Below are 17,627 nucleotides of genomic sequence, written 5' to 3' on the forward strand. Positions count from 1 at the left end.
CCACCACGGTCGCCTTCACCCACTCGGTTCTTGGGAGCGCAAAGGCATTTAGCAGAATTTTTTTTTTTTCTCTCTCCCATTTGTTCTGATGAAACGCAGTAACTTGTGCGCAGAAACCGCCTGTGATTTCACCTGCAGTGAACCCTGCAGTTATATGCATGAGCTTTGGTGAATCAGAAGTAAAATTAAATCTTGCTAGCAACCCGCTGCCCCCCAGCTTTGGAATCGACCAATATTGTCTGAAGCCCTTATTCAGCTGTATGGAATCACCTTTTACTGACATGCCCAGAATATCCCAAATGCAAATGGTGTAAACAAAGACAACGTCCCACGCCACCAGTTTGCACCTTTATTTTTTAAAAATGAAATAGTCAAAGTACTTTCTTTTTCAAATATCGACACATAATATATTAACTTTTAATATTTACAGCGCGTTGCTGGGATGTTCTTGTAGAAAATGCATGCTTCTGGTCTGAAACCCAGAGCAAAATGCATCAGACCATTTAACTGCAGCCATATAACATAAACCTGTACAGTATCCAGTCACTATTCAGCACAGGAGTTAGAGCAGGAATAAAAAAATTGGGATCTATTGTTTCCTAGCAACGAGGCTGAGGCCATTATAACACAATTTCTGTTAAGATCAGAACCTCTAACCGGTGTTAGACAGAAACTGAAGATCTTGGCATACATTGTAAACATTTTTACTGTTGATGAGAAAGCTAAAAAGGAACGTTACTTTGACATATATCGTATGCTATGCTTCTCTTTCTCGTTTATTGACACTTCTGCCTGAAGAGTATGAAGATTTTAATGTTTTATCATGGTTCATACAAGTAAAATACTGTCAAGGACACGATCTGATATACTAACATTTATTAAAAGGCTAAAGTCCACCACGAGATCTAAGGAAAAACTGGAAATTCTCAAACACATTTCCTTAGACAAATAATGGCAGGTGACAAATGCCCGGACAAATCCACAGCGAGTCCGACTCCACCGTCCCCAGTTTCTGCCGAGAAGCGATTCCTCTGACAGTCAGGGCGCTTTCCACCTGGTAATGGTTTGTATCAAGGATGGGTTTAATTAACAGTCAGCATCTGACAGGGAAAAAAAACCCCCTCATGGCTGTCGGTGGCAGCCTGATCCCAGCGAGCGTCACCGCGTTGGACCGGCCGCGCTACGGCGAACGCCCCCGAGCAAGCTAACGCCCTGCCGGGCATCTGTCGATCTCTTTTTGCTCCGGCTACACCAGGAGCTCCTCCACCTACGCCGCGCTCGCCTTCCGAGCTGCGCCTTGGCTTCCCGCAGCGCCCATCGCCGCTGCTCACCTTGCAAAAGCTGCTGCTCTGTCACCCCGGCCCCGGGGCGCCGGCGGAGCGGGGGGGGGCACGGCGGGCAGGGGAGCGGGGGGCTCGGCGGGCAGGGGTGCGGGGGGGCTGGGACGCCAGAGCTTCGGGAGCGCTCACGGCCAAAAAGAGAGGCCGTGTCTACCTAGCTAGTGTACAACCGAGGGCCTCAAAGAGCTCAGACCAAACAGCTAGGATGTGTATACCGAGATGCACGTTGACCAGCTCATATATATTTATTTGGCTATGTTCTACATAGATATCTATATATATATATTTATACCCTTGAAATGTTCTAGATTTGCTAAATAAATATGAACGCAAAGGAAACATTACTTGTACACACTATTTGTTTGGCTGTCATAAAAAATATAGCATGTATTTTTCATGGTAGGTACTTTGCTATAGGATAGTGTGCAATAGTGGTTTTTATTATTTTATTTTATTTTATTTTATTTTATTTTATTTTATTTTATTTTATTTTATTTTATTTTATTTTTTCCCACTTTCAGAACTTTGTATGCAGTGCAGAATGCTAGCATCAAATTATCTGATCTAAACAACAGTAAAAATTTCCAAGCCATTATTTTTCTTTTTCTCATTTGGGTCTCTAGGCTATAGTGCAAAATTAAAAAAAAAACCCAAAACCCAAAACAGAAAGGAAAACTACAAAAAAAACCCACTGAGAAATTGGTCTAACTACTAGGGAAAAAAAAAAAAATGGAGACTGAAATATTCCCTGCCTCCATCTGAGGTTCTTCATGAACGAGATGGTCCAAAGCTATTTGTTTGCTTAGTTCTCACGAATCACTGCTGGCTGGCCCATGTGTACCTACGACTTCAGTCTCCAGTGCTCCTTCGGTAATAACTCATTTCTTTAGCACTGTCATCTCAACATGACATTTTATATTTAGTTTCCTTAATTTCTGAAACTGTTACGATGAAGGCATTTTTTTTTTTTTTGTTTTGTAACCGGGACATGTAATGTCATGTGATTCTTTATACATCCATATCCTCCTAAGAACTATCGCTCAAAAATGTACCTAGGACTGCGCCCAGGAACTGGGAAAATGCCAAATCTACTTTCAGCGACAAACTTGTAACACATTTCACTCTCTGACCTTTTGGCATAATATGAGAACAACAGTAATCAAGGCAGTATTAAAAAACACAGCTGTAGGTAATACAAAGTGCATTTCCTGCATATAATACAAATATAACGTTAAGAAACTAAAGGCACAAGCTAACTAAATATGTATTACATACTAGAAATGCACAGTTCAAGGTAACTCTAATAGCTTCAAATATTTGTTTATAATGGATATTTAAAGCAGTTTGAAAATGATACCTCATTAGTGAATTGCAAAAAAGTATAATTGCTTAAAATATAAGTAAAATAGACTCTAATATTGACATCTTGGATCAGTGATAAAATACATCATCACGTTTATGAATGCACTCTCTATATACAATTCATAAATTATTCTTCCATTGACTAAAAGCATATTAGAGGCTCAAGGATTTGAAGGTCCGTTTTTAGGCTGGTGTGGAGGTATTCAAATTCTCCGTGATTGTATGGAAAATTCCAGAAATCGGAGCTGTCAAACCTGGATGTTGTCAGCTCCCAATTCCGTACGTTAGTTAACGATGAGCCCGATTCAAAATGTGTATTGTGCAGATTTTGGTCCACAGTTCCCCCTAACTGCGGGGCGGGGGGGGTAGAGGGTGGTTTTAGGGGCCAGGCTCTCACTCAGCCTGATCCTGCACCCCCAAAGCTGCGCTGGCTCCCGGGGGGAGCGGAAGGGGTCTGGAAAGAGACGCAAATGGTGCGAGGCTGAGACCCGAGTCCAAAGCCCTGGGGGGGTTCGGGTCTCAGGTGCCAGGTCAGGCTCATCTCTAACTTTGGTACAGTCTGCTCCACTTGCCCAAAAACAAGGGAAAAAAAGAAAACTGGAACGAAAGGAAGAAAGACAAAGAAAGCACTTTGTTGGCTTCAGTAAATATGAGCAGAAGTTGTTTCAATATATTTACTATGTCTGTTTTGAAAGAAATGTGCAATAACATCACCGTTACGGATACACAGGCTCTATAACAAGACTTCTAGCTCCCTCTGAAAGTCAGTAAAGGAAATCTGCTTACCCGTCCCCCCTCCCCGTGTGCCCTCCCCACCTCCCGATAATCAGGTCTTTTAAAAATGACAAGCTGAAAGAAGGATCACCTACTCTGCTATGAAATAACTGTGCCAGCAGCGCATGATACCTTGGGAAATAAAAATTTCTGCCCATGCAATATAATGCTTTTCTATGTGCTCTAGATATTGAGCTGAAAAGTGAAGAGTCATCCCCAAAATGTTCTACGTTTATCAACATATTTACTATCCACACTCAGGTTCATCAACTCCCAACTAACCGATCTTCTTCAGACTCGAAAAGAAATGAGTAATACAACGGGATTATTAATCTGAGATGAAAAGAACGCGATGCCTAAACCCAACAACACTGCAATTTCCGCATGATCTGTGAAAAGACGAGTCCTGACCCAATGGCTACAGACAGGACTGATCCTGCACGGCTCGTTGTTACCTCACGGTGTGGGCCCCCCCCTGCCCCGGCTGGGTGATGAGGGTTGTCCCAAAAGCACTGAGTTAAAGCCCAGTCCGGAGCACACGGATCTCAGAGGAGAGGCTCCTGCTGACTACGGCGCTCGCGAAGCCCGTCCCTGGCCACCCCTGGCGCCTGGGCACCCAGCAGTGCGGTGCCACCCTGCACCCCCCCTGCCAGGGAGATCTGTGGGTGCTGCCGGACTCCGGCATAACCCAGTGCCGAGGGAAACCTTGGGAGAGAGGCCCCCAGGTCAAAAGGAGACGCAACGTGGCGTTCATCACTGGCTGAGAGGTGGCTACGGCCGAGCAAAGCTAAAGGCCATACGGGACAGCCCGTTACGTGCCGCATCCAATACAAGTCGCGTTTCCCGGGTTAGAAAATCCCTTAGATCATAGCTGTGAGGAATGACGCGTGCGGGGTCGGTGAGCAACTACAAAGTTTCCATACACAGTCTGGTTTCTGAATGCAACCCCTTGAACTTATGGGATCTCACTGGGATTAGAACCGCCCAGTGAATACAGGTTGCAGAATCAGGCTCTGTAACCTTTTTAAATAACTGGTGAATTATTAAATAAACAACAACAAAAAAGTTGTGTTTCTTTAGAAGAAGGCAGAGCACGCTGCGCTCTCCCCTACCCCGCAGGGACGTGTGGCGTCACCCCGGGCACCTCGCGCACGGGTCGCGCTGCTCAGCTGTCAGGACTCTGCTTCTGAAATTTTTGAATACTGCCACACAAGAACTAAAAATCGTCATTGTTGTCTCTCGAAGAGTTAAACGAACAATATTAAAATACCATCTTCTGTCACATTTAAAGGCAGTTGGATATGTTTTCTCCTCTATATTTATATATACAGAGTTCTGATCTAGAAAAACCAATACAATAAACCATTTTATGTTTAAAAACAGGCAGTCTTTGGTGACGCAAAGGCAGAGATTTTCTTTGTTACCTTCTGCCTATTTCACTCTGTCTCATAAAGTGAATATTGTTGGCACTGTCAGAAAGTTCGAGATACTGCTCCACAGATAAAACAAAATATCCATCGTAGCCTTGTACCCTCCCAGTGCTTAGAAGCTGCTGTTTCTCTCCATCTGTCCATGCCCTAATACCTTCTTCCCCTTCCTGCAGCCGTCTCTGCTCCTTAGTCCAGGCTTGAGCCACGGCTCTCTGCCTGGCTATCTCTAAGACATGGTTCTTTTCTTCTTCCACCGTTGTTCCATACCGGACGTTAAAGCACAGCGCGCCGTGCTGGAGCTGGATGTCAGCAAAGCGTCTAGTCCTCCCGTTGATCACAGAAGTCATCTGTGACACTGTGACGTTGACGCCATTCTCCAAGATGCGCCGTCCTCCGGTGTTGCCGATTAGGGCCAAATCTTCTTCCAAAGACCCCAGCTTGATGAAGTAATGTGTGTCTCGGCCCTCTATGGTGAAATGCAGGTTCTCCAGATAATGAGCGTTGTTGAGGATGGCAGCAATGCGCCGGCTGTCCTCGTTAGCCACGCCTATAATGTCAGCTGTCACTATACCATCCTTTATAGCGAATTTGATGCCTTTTCCAAATACCGAAGGAATGGCTGCAAATCTCGGTTGCTTCACCCCCTCGTAGCACTTGCCATCACTGTACCTGGGTGTCATGGGAAGTTGATCCAAGGATATAAAGTTTCGGAGTTGCTTTTGTAGCTCACACTGAATACCAAGGATAGTCTGGAAAAGAAAATACCAATAGTTTGCAGGCGAGGCATCTTGCTGTTCATTATAGTGTCTCACAGACCCTACTAATCTCTTAATTGCTTTAGAATGGCTCTTCAATTTGGAAAAAATGGTGCACATCTACAGAGCCTGGGTATACGCACAGGCTTTCGAATCGCCTAAGGTACTGCTTCCTGTCTCTTGGACTCTTTAATTTCTAGAAAACAAATGGAAGATGTGTTTATCACAAATGCTATTTTTGTATTTATTCTTCCTTTTCTTTTCTTCCTCTCCCCTTGAATTGTTACTCTAATGGCTGGAAACCTGAACTCGAAGCTGTGCTCTTCCACACGACTCTATGCTTAGTCTCTGTGCATTTAACTATGTCTTCTGTAACATAGCAGTAACAGTTTTTATGGCCCATTCTTTAAGCAAAGCAGGCTGTGAAGGTCTCAAGACACTAGAACAACAGGAACCAGGCAAGTACATCAGATCTGTAGATCTTGCTCCCTCATTGAGGCTAAAAAAAAAAAATCTCACTCCAACCATCTATTTGTCTTTTAACACTATATCTATCACTACACCTTTTCTGTGCCTTTGTAATAGCTTCTTTAATAGCTCAGTGCCAATTTTACATGGACACACTCCTACATCTGGAATGAGCTCTGACCGTCCAGCCCTCTGCATTTTGTGCAGTCATTTGTGCACGGGAAAAGAAGTGTGTTGAACTCTGTGAACGTGAACTCACACCACTTTATACTTCCTTTTCCTGACTGCATTAGAGGAAAGGCATCTTTTCTCTCTCATCTTTGCAAAATCGTATTTCTTTGTTAACGGATGCTCATGTGGTCAAATGCAAAACATGAACGCCTGCTCAGAATATCGGTAGTTGGTCCTGTTGCAGTTACATTGATTGCTGGACCCTGATAGCTGCCGCATGGCTCTGCTGAAAACAAGCCCTGGAGCAAGGTTGAGTTTTACAGACTCCCCCCTACAAACCCATGGTACCATTTCTGTTTTCCTGCAATAATTATGCAGAGGTACAGACTTGTAAAGCTGTTTATACCCTCAGTGATTTTGCATCTCTTGTGGCTTCTTTGCTAGCAAGGATGAAAATCTGTTAATTTTTTAATTCCACAAATTTTTTTGCAGTTTTTTTTCCAATTTTCACACAAACGCTTTTACCCTTTTGCCTATCCTGCCCCTCAAATTTGGGCAGTTTCTCTGTAAACAGCTGTAATGTTCCTTCACTCTTGCTAAAAGCTTCTCCTTAAAACTCTCCTCCACTTAGACGATTTGCCTTGCCTATTATGCTGAAAGATACAGTCACACTGTTTCCTTGGTCTCCAATATTTTCTAATAAAATTCCTTAATTTAGTATTTGAAGCAGCTGAACGGAGGTTTTGCTAACCTTTCCAGGATCCCACTCTTGGGTTTTTGTTTGAAGCTGTAGAAGTTCGTATGTTGTCTCCAAAGCTTCTATCTCTGGTTTTGGGAATCCAGGTAGTACGTTGTGCAACTGGAAACCAAACAGCTCTAGCCAACTTCCAATGTCTACGAAACAAGAAAAGGATGCTGGCAATAAGGCACATCATAAATCCTAGAAAAAGTGAGGGTAAGTCTGCAGAAATCCCAGCTATGCAGAAATAACGATTTCACATCAATATCTGCTTTCAGTACTGGTTACAGCATTTGTTGTAGCAAACAAATTATTTGATTACAAAGCATAGCTATACTCAAATCAATAGTGCACCTTCTATCTATTTATAACGGCAAAAATTCAAATTAAGCTGCCTCCATTCTTCCTCTAATTTTAGCACTTAGAAAAGCAGCAGAAACAACTATTAATTATATTCTTGGTTACCATAAAGGCTATAGAAAACAGATCAAGCTCAGTAAGATGCTACCTGTTAAAGAAATTAATATATGTAAGATTAGAGCCAAATAGTATCTTTGGATGTATGCAAAAGATTTCTGGAGTCTTGAATCCATACCAGAATTTGATAAAAAGTTGTATTTTCATGAGAAATGTGTTACTTTTACCTGTTGTATACTTTGCAACATCTTGGATTCTGCCAACTGGGTAATTATTTTCAAATGAGTAGAGATTAAATGGTTGCGGGACAGCATTCAGGTGTTTCCATATATGATGATTTGGTGTCGTCCACCGACCAGCAATGACATCGTAGTCCCGCTGACCCAGATGAACTAATTTAGTAAGAGAATCATAGAGCCCTCCATGAAAACCAATGATAACCTGGAAATCTGGATTAGTGTCGTGGTAGATCTCTCCGTATGGGGTGTACAAAATCTCTTTTATGACTTGGCCCCGACTGCTAAACACAGCTAGAGGTGTTCCAGTGTTATCACAAGCAACATAATATTCTTCTCCACTGCTTAATTCCATTGCGATGAGATGACCTTGAAGATCGTAATACAGGGATGTTATTTCTGAGCTAGTATGATTGTACAAGTGAGTAACTCTTATTGGGTTGGAGAGATCAGCATAGAAGAACTGTAAGTGTTGTCCTAGGCTTGATTTGCTTGCAACTCGTCTTCCAAGACCATCATAACAGTATTGCACAGTCCAGCCAGACACTTTGTTGTATGCTTTGTTCAGCAGACCGTTAGAGTTGTACTCAAAGATCTCATTGCCTCTTTGCCTGAGAAAACCATCTTCATCCATTTTATATTGAATTTCTCCAAGTCTGGTAATGCGATCTCTCAGATCGTATCTCAGAGGAGTAAGGCGCGCGCTGTTTCCATGGCTCAGCAAGTTGATGTTGCCATTAAGGTCATAGCTGTAGCGCCACTGGGTTTTATCATTCACAGACACAGTTTGAAGTTGGCCATCAGCATCATATTCATAAAAATATCTTGTTATATTGGCATCTACACCTACGCGTATATCACAGATCACCATACGACCCATATTATCATATTGGATGGTCATCCAGTAAGCGATAGACTTGAGAATTTCATATTGTACTTCAATCACCTGACCATTGGCACTAAAAATTTTGGTATGTTTCATCACAGTGGTGGTTATAACTTGGTTTAAATCATAATTAATTACACTGAATTTTCCAAATTGTTCAGTTCTGCCAGAAACATCGACGTAACGGTACAGATCTATGGGAAGAGGCGTCTCGTTTATCATGGCTTGCATGCTCGTGACACGGAAGTTGTTATAGCTGTAGTCAAATCTGGCATTTACAAGCCCTTCTTCACTAAACCTGAAGATTTGGCGACCAATCAGCGGACCTGTCCAAAACAAATAGGGGCAAGAGGAAAAGCAAGAAGAATAATGAATTATGTCAGCAGTATCCTTACCCTACAGATCTAGTACAGGCAGGCGATGAACTCAAATATACCCTCAAGCCTTATTGCTACTTGACTGTCTCAGAAAATACCATTAACTAAGAATATGTTAGATTATTCTCTCACAAACTGTTATTAATGCGTGCTCTACAAAATATTTTTATTTTATTAGCATTTGCTTAAACAAATGCTATTTTATTCATAATTATGATTTCTATTTACTTACAAGATAATTCTAAACTAAATTTATTTTACATGGTGATTTCCTTCCTCATATAAACAGCCCCTTTGAATTTATGTTATATTATGGTATAAACAGGGAAACTTGAAAATGCAAACAATAAAACAACTTGATTTAGTATTTAGCAAATATCCACACAGTGGAATAAAAACAATCAAACATTAGAAGAGCTAGTCCATACCAAGCAATAAAAAGAAAACTGTATTTCAAATGGGACAGCTATATATGCCTATGGACACAGACATAGAGATATACACGCATATTTTTCTATTGAAACATAAAATATAAGAACTTGTAGACATAAAAATAATGGAATTTCATGCCAAGTAAGTGCAGGATCAAGGCCCAAAACTTCAGCACAAGTTTTTTACACAAACCTGTTTGTCTGTATCTGATGGTACAGATGAACCCATCGTGCATTAAATGTATTGTTTTAATAACCCCAGAAGATTCCTCGTAGGTGAACGTGACTTGAGTAGTATCATAAAGAATCTCGGAAAGTCGGGACTGTTTGGTGTATTTGTAAAGGACCCTGCGTCCCGTCCCAGGATATAACGTTTGCAGAAGGCGTCCGTCTCTGGCGACGTCCTGTATGAAAGCCGCGTTGCTGTCCGGAGGGGTATAGATGTTGCGGTAGTACCCAACGGACAGCATGGTCTGCAAGGCATGGCGCACCATGCTCGGCATGGTGACTGAGAGCAGGTAGTCGGACTGGTCATACTCAAAGATGTAGCGGCGCTGGCTGTGCAACAGGAGCATCACGGACTGCAATCAAACAGGAATGGTAGTGTAAGTGGCTGATCAAGCAAATAAATAATCATCTAGCAAGTGCCTGAAGGTTAAGGAAATGCTGAAATAACCATCCACGCTTGTAGTTTGCTCTTACTGTCTGTACGATTCCAAGTGAAGCTTTCAGCTCCAGGAGAGCTGGCCAGCAAGGTGGTACAAAACAAGAGGAGATTAATAATAAGTCTAGAGGTAAGGATCTCCAAACTGGAAGGCAGATGTGGCTCTCAGTAGCATTTCAGCCTCATGCTGACTTGCTATGTCGCTTTGAAATATTTAGGTCATCCTCCCAGGAAGCAAAACCAGAGGGAACCTCTTCCTCACACACAGGCAGAGCATCTGCACCAGCAGATGTTTCTAGGGAAGGTGGACAGGGGAAACTTTCAAAGGTGTGTACAAGGTGCTTAGCTTTTATTGGCGCTCTGCATATCTCCGGCACAGACCTACCCCTTTTTCTGTACGTCTTCTATTAAATGCACATTGCCCCAGAGGTCACAGTATCTCTGTGCTTACAGATGGATGAAAATAGCCTGCAGGTGCTTTGGTGTTCTTCTATCTCTGTTTCTTAATGTTTACAAAGAATGTAATTTCTGCACAGGTACTCGATATTTGCCCTGTGTTGGTTAATTGTGCCTGGTCAATGAAATCTGGTTGGTTTGCTTGGCAGATGAATGCGCAAGCATGGCAGACGTTTTTCTGTGCAAATTTAAAGTTTGGCTTCTATAAACCTTTTCACCAGTCATGTGCAAAGTCACAGTGTCACAGAGTAGAAGCCCAACAGTCACTGTTGAAACAAGCATAGTGAAAAAAGAGTGAAAATACACAGGAGAAGTTTGTAGCCTTCCACCAGCTCCAGTACGTGGCTTGCCTGGACCAGAGCACTGCACGTCCTGGCCACTCTGCCTGAGCTGAGACAGAGCGCTGCCCCTGCACGGTCCTGAGCTCGCAGCCCATACCCACCAGGCACGTAAGCAAATTTGTCAGGCTGCTGCGTGATTGAGACATCGCGCAAAACAAAGTCTTATGAATAATGGTCTGACTGCTTTTTCACAGAGCATTCAGGAATGAAATCTGAAAAAAAAAAAAGGCTCTTTTTCCCTCTAAGCTCAAAAATCTTCTCTGGGAAGAAAACACCGAGAGCTCAGCCCTGCAATGTGTTAAGTAACATTGGCCGTGAGCCACTTTGCTCTGAGAAATAACCCAAGCGCTTCTTCGAAGGACCAAAGATAGGCTAAGCCTCGGCCACCCCCTCTGCACCCCCTGCCCCCCCAAGATGTGTTTCTTCCTGCCCTCGGTGACAGACATCTGTCACCCGCACACAAGCCAGAGAGCACCAACATATGCTGCTCGCAAGTTATCCTCTGCCAACCGGTGACAACAGACCTTTACACCGAGCTTTTTCCGATCGCTTTATTGCCGGTCTGCCAAGCATTTTGAACACGCACAGTGTTTATTTTGTTTTCACCTTCAGTCAAGAGTCCCCAATCTGCAGTAAACCACTGGCTGAACTCTCCCAGCTCCCAGGCCTGTTTTTAAGCTGTCTGCCATTGACAGAGTATGAATAACAAGATCAGAAACATCTCTAATATAACTTTAGTGCCCCTGTGTGCCATTTTTACAGCACTTTGTGGCTTTTCCACTTTTGTCCAGGATAGTAAAAGGATAGACAGTACAAGGGTTGGAGACTCAGTATCCTCTCTAGCCTATTAGAAGATACCATAAAGAGAAAAAAAAAAATTAATTCCCAATTCATCCTAATAATATTACAATAGATTTTTCAACTCTTTCCACAAATTGGCTTCTAATTGTCTTAAAGGATTTCAGAGGGTAGCTCATAAAAACATCCAAAAAGCTGTCACTTTATAAAAGCAACCAGAGCCTGGTCAACCATGTAATGATTGATGCCGCGTGGTATATTGAGACAACCAGCCAGGGGCAATTACTTGGAGCTCCAGTGGGACTACACAGAAATGCCGAGCGTCACCACTAGATGTCATTTCTGTCCAACATACACGCGCAGCCGCTCATCTGTTTTGTCTGGTGGTAAACGGCAGGATTTTGGAAGCAAGCAAGCTCGGAGTATTCAGGAGATTTTGTAACATCGTTAACTAATCGAGCAAAGTGACCACAAGAGGAACCGAATCTCATAAGTAAAAAAAAATATTTACAGTGCTACTGTCATAGTGCTTTTTAAAACCTAAATTATTTGGGCTGATTTTGGCAGGGGGAGAGATTTTTGAAGATGAACAATTAACTCATCAAGTGATAAAAAAATGAAGAATTAAATAACTATGAATTGGAAGCGAATGATATAATTGATTTTTGATAAAAGGAATCATTGGGTCTTACGAGGTTTCAGACAACCTTTAGCAATCATTACACAGTTAACACAATGAGTTACTGCCTTTAATGGAGCCACAAAACGATATCTCAGTGTCTAATTTTGACAGTGAATTAGTCTTTCTTTGGCACAAGGAACAAACAGTGATGAAAGTACATTAAATAGCCGGAAGACTATGTCCATAGTGTGTATGACTTTCAATAATTTTAATGACAAGTTGCAGCGTAACCCAGCTGCTGCTACCCGAACCAGTAATCTTTTGCCATTTGCTTCTACAAGATCAGGATTTGGCCACTTGTGCAGAATTCTGGAATAACTTTTTTAAATATGACTTTATTTATAAGCTCATCATAAACTAAGAAGAGACAAAGTGGTTTGGAAAGATAAGCAGCATACATCTTTCCAAAAATACAGTCCATTAGGGCCAAAGAAAAAATAGAAGATTCCTCCAAAAGGCACGTTGCCCAAATATTTGAAAGCTGTACTAAACGTCTGTTTACTTGCAATTTGCAGAAGAGCACACAGACAAAAGAAGCCCTGACAAATTTATCTGAACCAAACTTCTGAAGCTGCTAGGGTTTGCCAATCTTGTTAACATGTGCAAGAACCACACTGCGTGCAGACAAGGGAGGAATCGCATTTTTATGCATTCTCCAGTCTAAATCGTTTTTCTCTCTGGGTTAGGTTTAAGTTTTTTGAGGATCAGGCTTAAATACATTCAAAATAAGTACAGCAAAGTTTATCTTAAAAGTACACATTTGGAACTTTTAAATATATAAATAACTTCAAAGTGATTGGATTTCCTGCGTGTAATACCCCCTATCAGTTTTACCTCACCTGCCCCCTCCCAGCCTTTCTCTGTGGTTCAGAGAAAATGTTCTGCAAACCCATGGTATATTGGATAGTCCAAGACGTTGCTATTTTTAAAAAAAAAAAAAAAAAAGTTTCAAAGGACACTGACTACAATTTCACACCGAGTTTTGAAAGCTTTAAAAATACAGATTGGCTTTTTGGTTTTGAGAGACAACATGATCCCAAATGAGATGCTTCTACAGATAAATGAGATGCTGCTCTTCCTTAGTCTGTACACCACCTATTCCCCCATCTTGTGACCATTATCTAGGGACATAAATGAAAATTACAATACTCTGGCGATTTAGACACCAAGTCACTATAAAAGCAGAGCAGTAACTCATTCCATATGACTATTTCCCCCCCCAAATAGCTCTCATAAATACTGAAGTCATCTTTCTCCTCACAGGATCAGTCTCTTTTTTACAGCACAGCACTGAGTAGGTGCAAGCTGGTACTCACTGCCTCACAGTTTTGCCTTAAAAAAGCTGCGTTTGTGGGGAGGAAACAGTTCCTTTTCAGTGACTGTTATATTTTTGACCATGTTATACAGGGTGGCAACATGTTTTTCAGCAGCGAGTGTCCTTTCTTCACTTGAACTTGGACTGAGACCAAGACGACATTTCTACTTAGCAGTTAAATGAATCTGAGGTGCTCATAACTTTCTTCAGAACTAAACCATGGCAGGTTTGAACTGGTGACATGTAGGCCTAAGCATGTCCAGAGACGTTTTTATGCATTTTCTGTTTAAAAAGTCTTAAATACTCTTGCAAGAGACAGCATTATAGCCCAGTTCACAACATAATATCTATATCGAAACAAATATTTTTGCCTTGGTACAACAATCCACTTTTTAAATGATTTACCTTTTCTAAATATGTGTAACTCCATATTTTACCATCTGCCCATGTTCTGGAAATTATGTTCCCACTTGGATCATACTCCATTTTCTCAGTCCAGGTTCCTCTTTGGATATAGGTGACTAATCCAGAATGCGAGTAAGTGATATTGACCTCATTGTACTTGCTGATGGGCGACCATAAAATTGGACGTCCTGTCTGGTCATACATAATCCGAAGAGTGAATTTTCGATGATCATCATAAATCTTTCCGGTTCTGGTTACATGATCGAAATCAATGGAAAGCAGGTTTCTGTTGTGGGCCTAAACACAAAGATACAGGAAGGTAAGAAAACGACGCATCTGAATCACACACAACACGGCCGTTTCTGTGGCAGCTCTAATCAAAATGTGCAATGGCTTAACATTATGATGGAGAATTTAGGCCTTATTAAAGACAAGAAAATAGAAAAATACTCGTATGAGAAACAGGAGGACCAAGAAACAAAATGCTGCTTCCATGCAGTGTTGTTATACTTTGCATTAGAGGATGCTTCCTATTTCCATGTGCTCAACCCTCACCTTTTCCTAAGTTTTTCTTCTTTCATCCCTCTGTGGATCGACTTTTCGATTCCAGCCAAAGGTGTGCAATTAAGCCCACAAATTAACAAAGACACCCTATCATCTCACATTCTCTCTCTGAAGCTCAGTGAACGCTGACAGTCAGCTGCTGCGCTGGGACAGCCCACGCCAGGTCGCACGCTGATGCCGCAAAGGCAAGAGCTGTGCTCGCAGCTCCCGGGTGCCCTGCTCACCACCGTCCTCGTACCTCTTCATAAAACCACCCCGCTCCCAGAGCTCGTGAAAGCCAGCGGGAGCGGTGCCTGGTGCCAGCCATACTCCTTGTTGCAGCTCCCTCACCACGTCTGGGACCTGCAGCATTTGTTAAACTCACCGTGTCCGACAGACTAAGGGAGTGACGTGCTGCGATCTGCCAACGTTTATGGGCCAACGGGAAAACGCTGAGGGACAGCCCAACTCTCAGTTTGAAATCAAGTTCAAAGCTGAGCCAGATGCATGAAGACAAAATGTATTTATCCAGCGCTTTCATCAGCTGCCTCCTTACATCATTCAGTCACTGGGCAATCACTATTAAACTCCGTTTAAACCCGAGAGATAATTTAGGGAACCATAAGACATTGTTCATTGACTTGTCTTTTTCAGATCAATGCTCAATGCGCTCGTATTAATCTGCTGCATTTTATCTAATCACTTGCAGTAGTCTGTCCCAATTAATAAATTCCTTACAGCAGAGACGATGTCGGTGCAGGTGTTAGCCCAGTGCACAGCACAGCGCTTGCTCCTCCCCGAGACCTGGAGGCACGGCCGCGAAGTAAATGGTTAAGAATACCTGTTTGATAATTCAAGCTGGGATCATATGGTGGTAGTGATTAGAAAGAACGTTTTTTTCTTTCCCTTTTCTTTTTTTAGATACAAATTAATTTGAAAATCTAGAAGAAGCAGGTGTTCTTTCTTCAACTACCATTCCTGGGGTTTTATATACACACATGTCTAACTTTAATAGTGTTCATTTACAATAGCTGTAAAATACCTATATACCCCTGTAGACTGCTGTAACTATTACAATTTATGCTCTAATGATAGTTAAGGAGCCCGAGTAAAATGTGATGCTTGGTTCAACTATATTTGCTTGTATACAGTCTGATGGATTAAGTTTATTGCAATATATTTCTTTGCAAACTTCTTGCAATTTCTGAAAACAAACCCTCTTGGTGGTAAAATAACTGAAAAGGAAGGAGGGGATGTACCCTGGCTCATATTCATTTACTATCTATGTACATATTTAATATTCTTATTGCTATTATTATTATATTGTAGAATGCAGTTAGGAGAACGGGAAGTCTCAAATACAAATTGCTTGCAATCTAAATTTCAGGAACGATACAACAAATAAGAATGAAAACCAAACAGAGGCAGAATTAGCGGCAAAGTGGATAGCGGCAGCATTTGAAAGCTCACAGAGCTAAAATAAGGTTGGGTGTATGCCATTATTTCCCTTATAGTCCCCACTTTATGTCTCATTTGTTTACTTTCTTAGATTAGATTAAAGTTAAATTTAACAGCCGTCTCAAGGCAAGACAGGATGATACATGAGTAGCAGGCCTCATTTCAACGGTGTCACTGAAAAGCTGATTTCACATCCCGGGGAAACTCGTTTCTGAAAGCAACGTCAGGTCAGAATTTCAGCTGATGAAAAGAGGGAGAAAAATTCAGCTAAGTTCAATAATAATGTTAGCAGTGCATAAAAAGATATATTTATTATATATTTTTAAAGTTGTTGACTCTACTTCCATTAGTTTTATAGCTAGAAATTTTGCAGTGTAAATAATTGCATAAATGTGCACTTCTCTTGACTTTCATTCTCAAACCTGAACTGTCTACCACATGTAAATCAGATGAGATGATTGTATTATTTCCTTGTCTACGTTTTGATTTGAGTCAACGTAAACTGATACACACTGGCAGAGGATTTGGTCCTATCAGTAGAACTTGCTGTAAGACTGGTAAATCAAGGGAGATCATTTGCTAAATGCAATAAGAAACATAGCTGTCAAAGCCTGCATCTGCAGGACTTTTGAATTGAGGCCAGTGAGATACTTCCTTTTTTGTTTTTAACAAAAAAAAAAAAAAGAAAAGGCAAAAAATAAGTAAGACTGTCCAAGCATTCAATTTTCAATTTCATAGATATTCAGTTATAAAACCTGGACTGCATCCAATGCCAAGTTCCTGTAAGTTATGCAAAAGACAGGAGGGAACAGAGCTGCATTCCAATCAGTATATTACTATGCATCATGCTCATTGGTTTTAACAACAGCCTTTGCTTCATTTTTAGAAGTCAATTAAAATAGCAGTTCAATTGATAAAAAAGAAGTCTTGCTAGATGAAGATTGATGCTAAAATGCCTGATTGTACATAGATTTATTATTAATATAAAATGCATACATGCCTACAGACTGTTTTATATACTTTCAGGAAGCACCAGGGCAGGCAGTCCTGCACTTAAGGGAAACCTGTGATTAATTCGTTTCCCACATTGATTTAGATACTGAGATAAAGCTAGATGTCTGTTCTAACATTTCAGTTAACTTCCTTGCTTCTGCTCTATTTCTAGAGCAGGGAACTTGCACCGTGCAAAATTTGCACTTTTTAAAACAGACCCTTTACAGCATTATTCAGAACGTGCTACCCATGGCCTCCTTCCAAAATCAGAAATAACACTAATAGAGTGACATGCTTTCAAGATGGTTGCAAATTGCAATTAAGTATTAAAAATGTTAGGACCAGGCAAAGAAGGAAAAGCTTTCTTCTTCTCAACTAGGTCATCCTTTACCTCATCCCCAGTTACCTGCCTTCTAATTTATACCTCTTAACACTCAAAGCCGTTTGTTTCAATGATGGTATCAGGCCTGATCGCTAAGTAATATCTTTAAATCTCATTTCTATGCTTTTTTTTTTTTTCTTCTCAGAAAACTCTCCCATTGTGCTGGTTTTTTCTCTTTAACTGAGGGCTCCTGCAAGTCTGTTC

The 17,627-nt window shown here is 41.4% G+C and overlaps 1 protein-coding gene across 7 annotated transcripts in view; it reads right to left on the bottom strand.

Moving 5' to 3' along the window:
• Window positions 1-402: 402 nt before the first annotated feature.
• TENM1 (teneurin transmembrane protein 1) overlaps window positions 403-17,627 on the bottom strand; it is a 736,058-nt gene continuing 718,833 nt past the window's right edge. For all 7 annotated transcript variants that reach the window (XM_054839650.1, XM_054839648.1, XM_054839649.1 and 4 more), the window contains 5 exons: window positions 14,048-14,344; window positions 9,580-9,967; window positions 7,684-8,904; window positions 7,052-7,194; window positions 403-5,655 (listed from right to left, as the gene is read on the bottom strand). In XM_054839650.1, coding sequence (XP_054695625.1) covers window positions 4,897-5,655; window positions 7,052-7,194; window positions 7,684-8,904; window positions 9,580-9,967; window positions 14,048-14,344 — 2,808 coding nt within the window. In that variant the 3' untranslated portion in view covers window positions 403-4,896. The remainder of the gene's footprint in view (window positions 5,656-7,051; window positions 7,195-7,683; window positions 8,905-9,579; window positions 9,968-14,047; window positions 14,345-17,627) is intronic.

This window comes from Grus americana, chromosome 12 (genome assembly GCF_028858705.1).
Source record: "Grus americana isolate bGruAme1 chromosome 12, bGruAme1.mat, whole genome shotgun sequence".
Lineage (NCBI taxonomy): Eukaryota > Metazoa > Chordata > Aves > Gruiformes > Gruidae > Grus > Grus americana.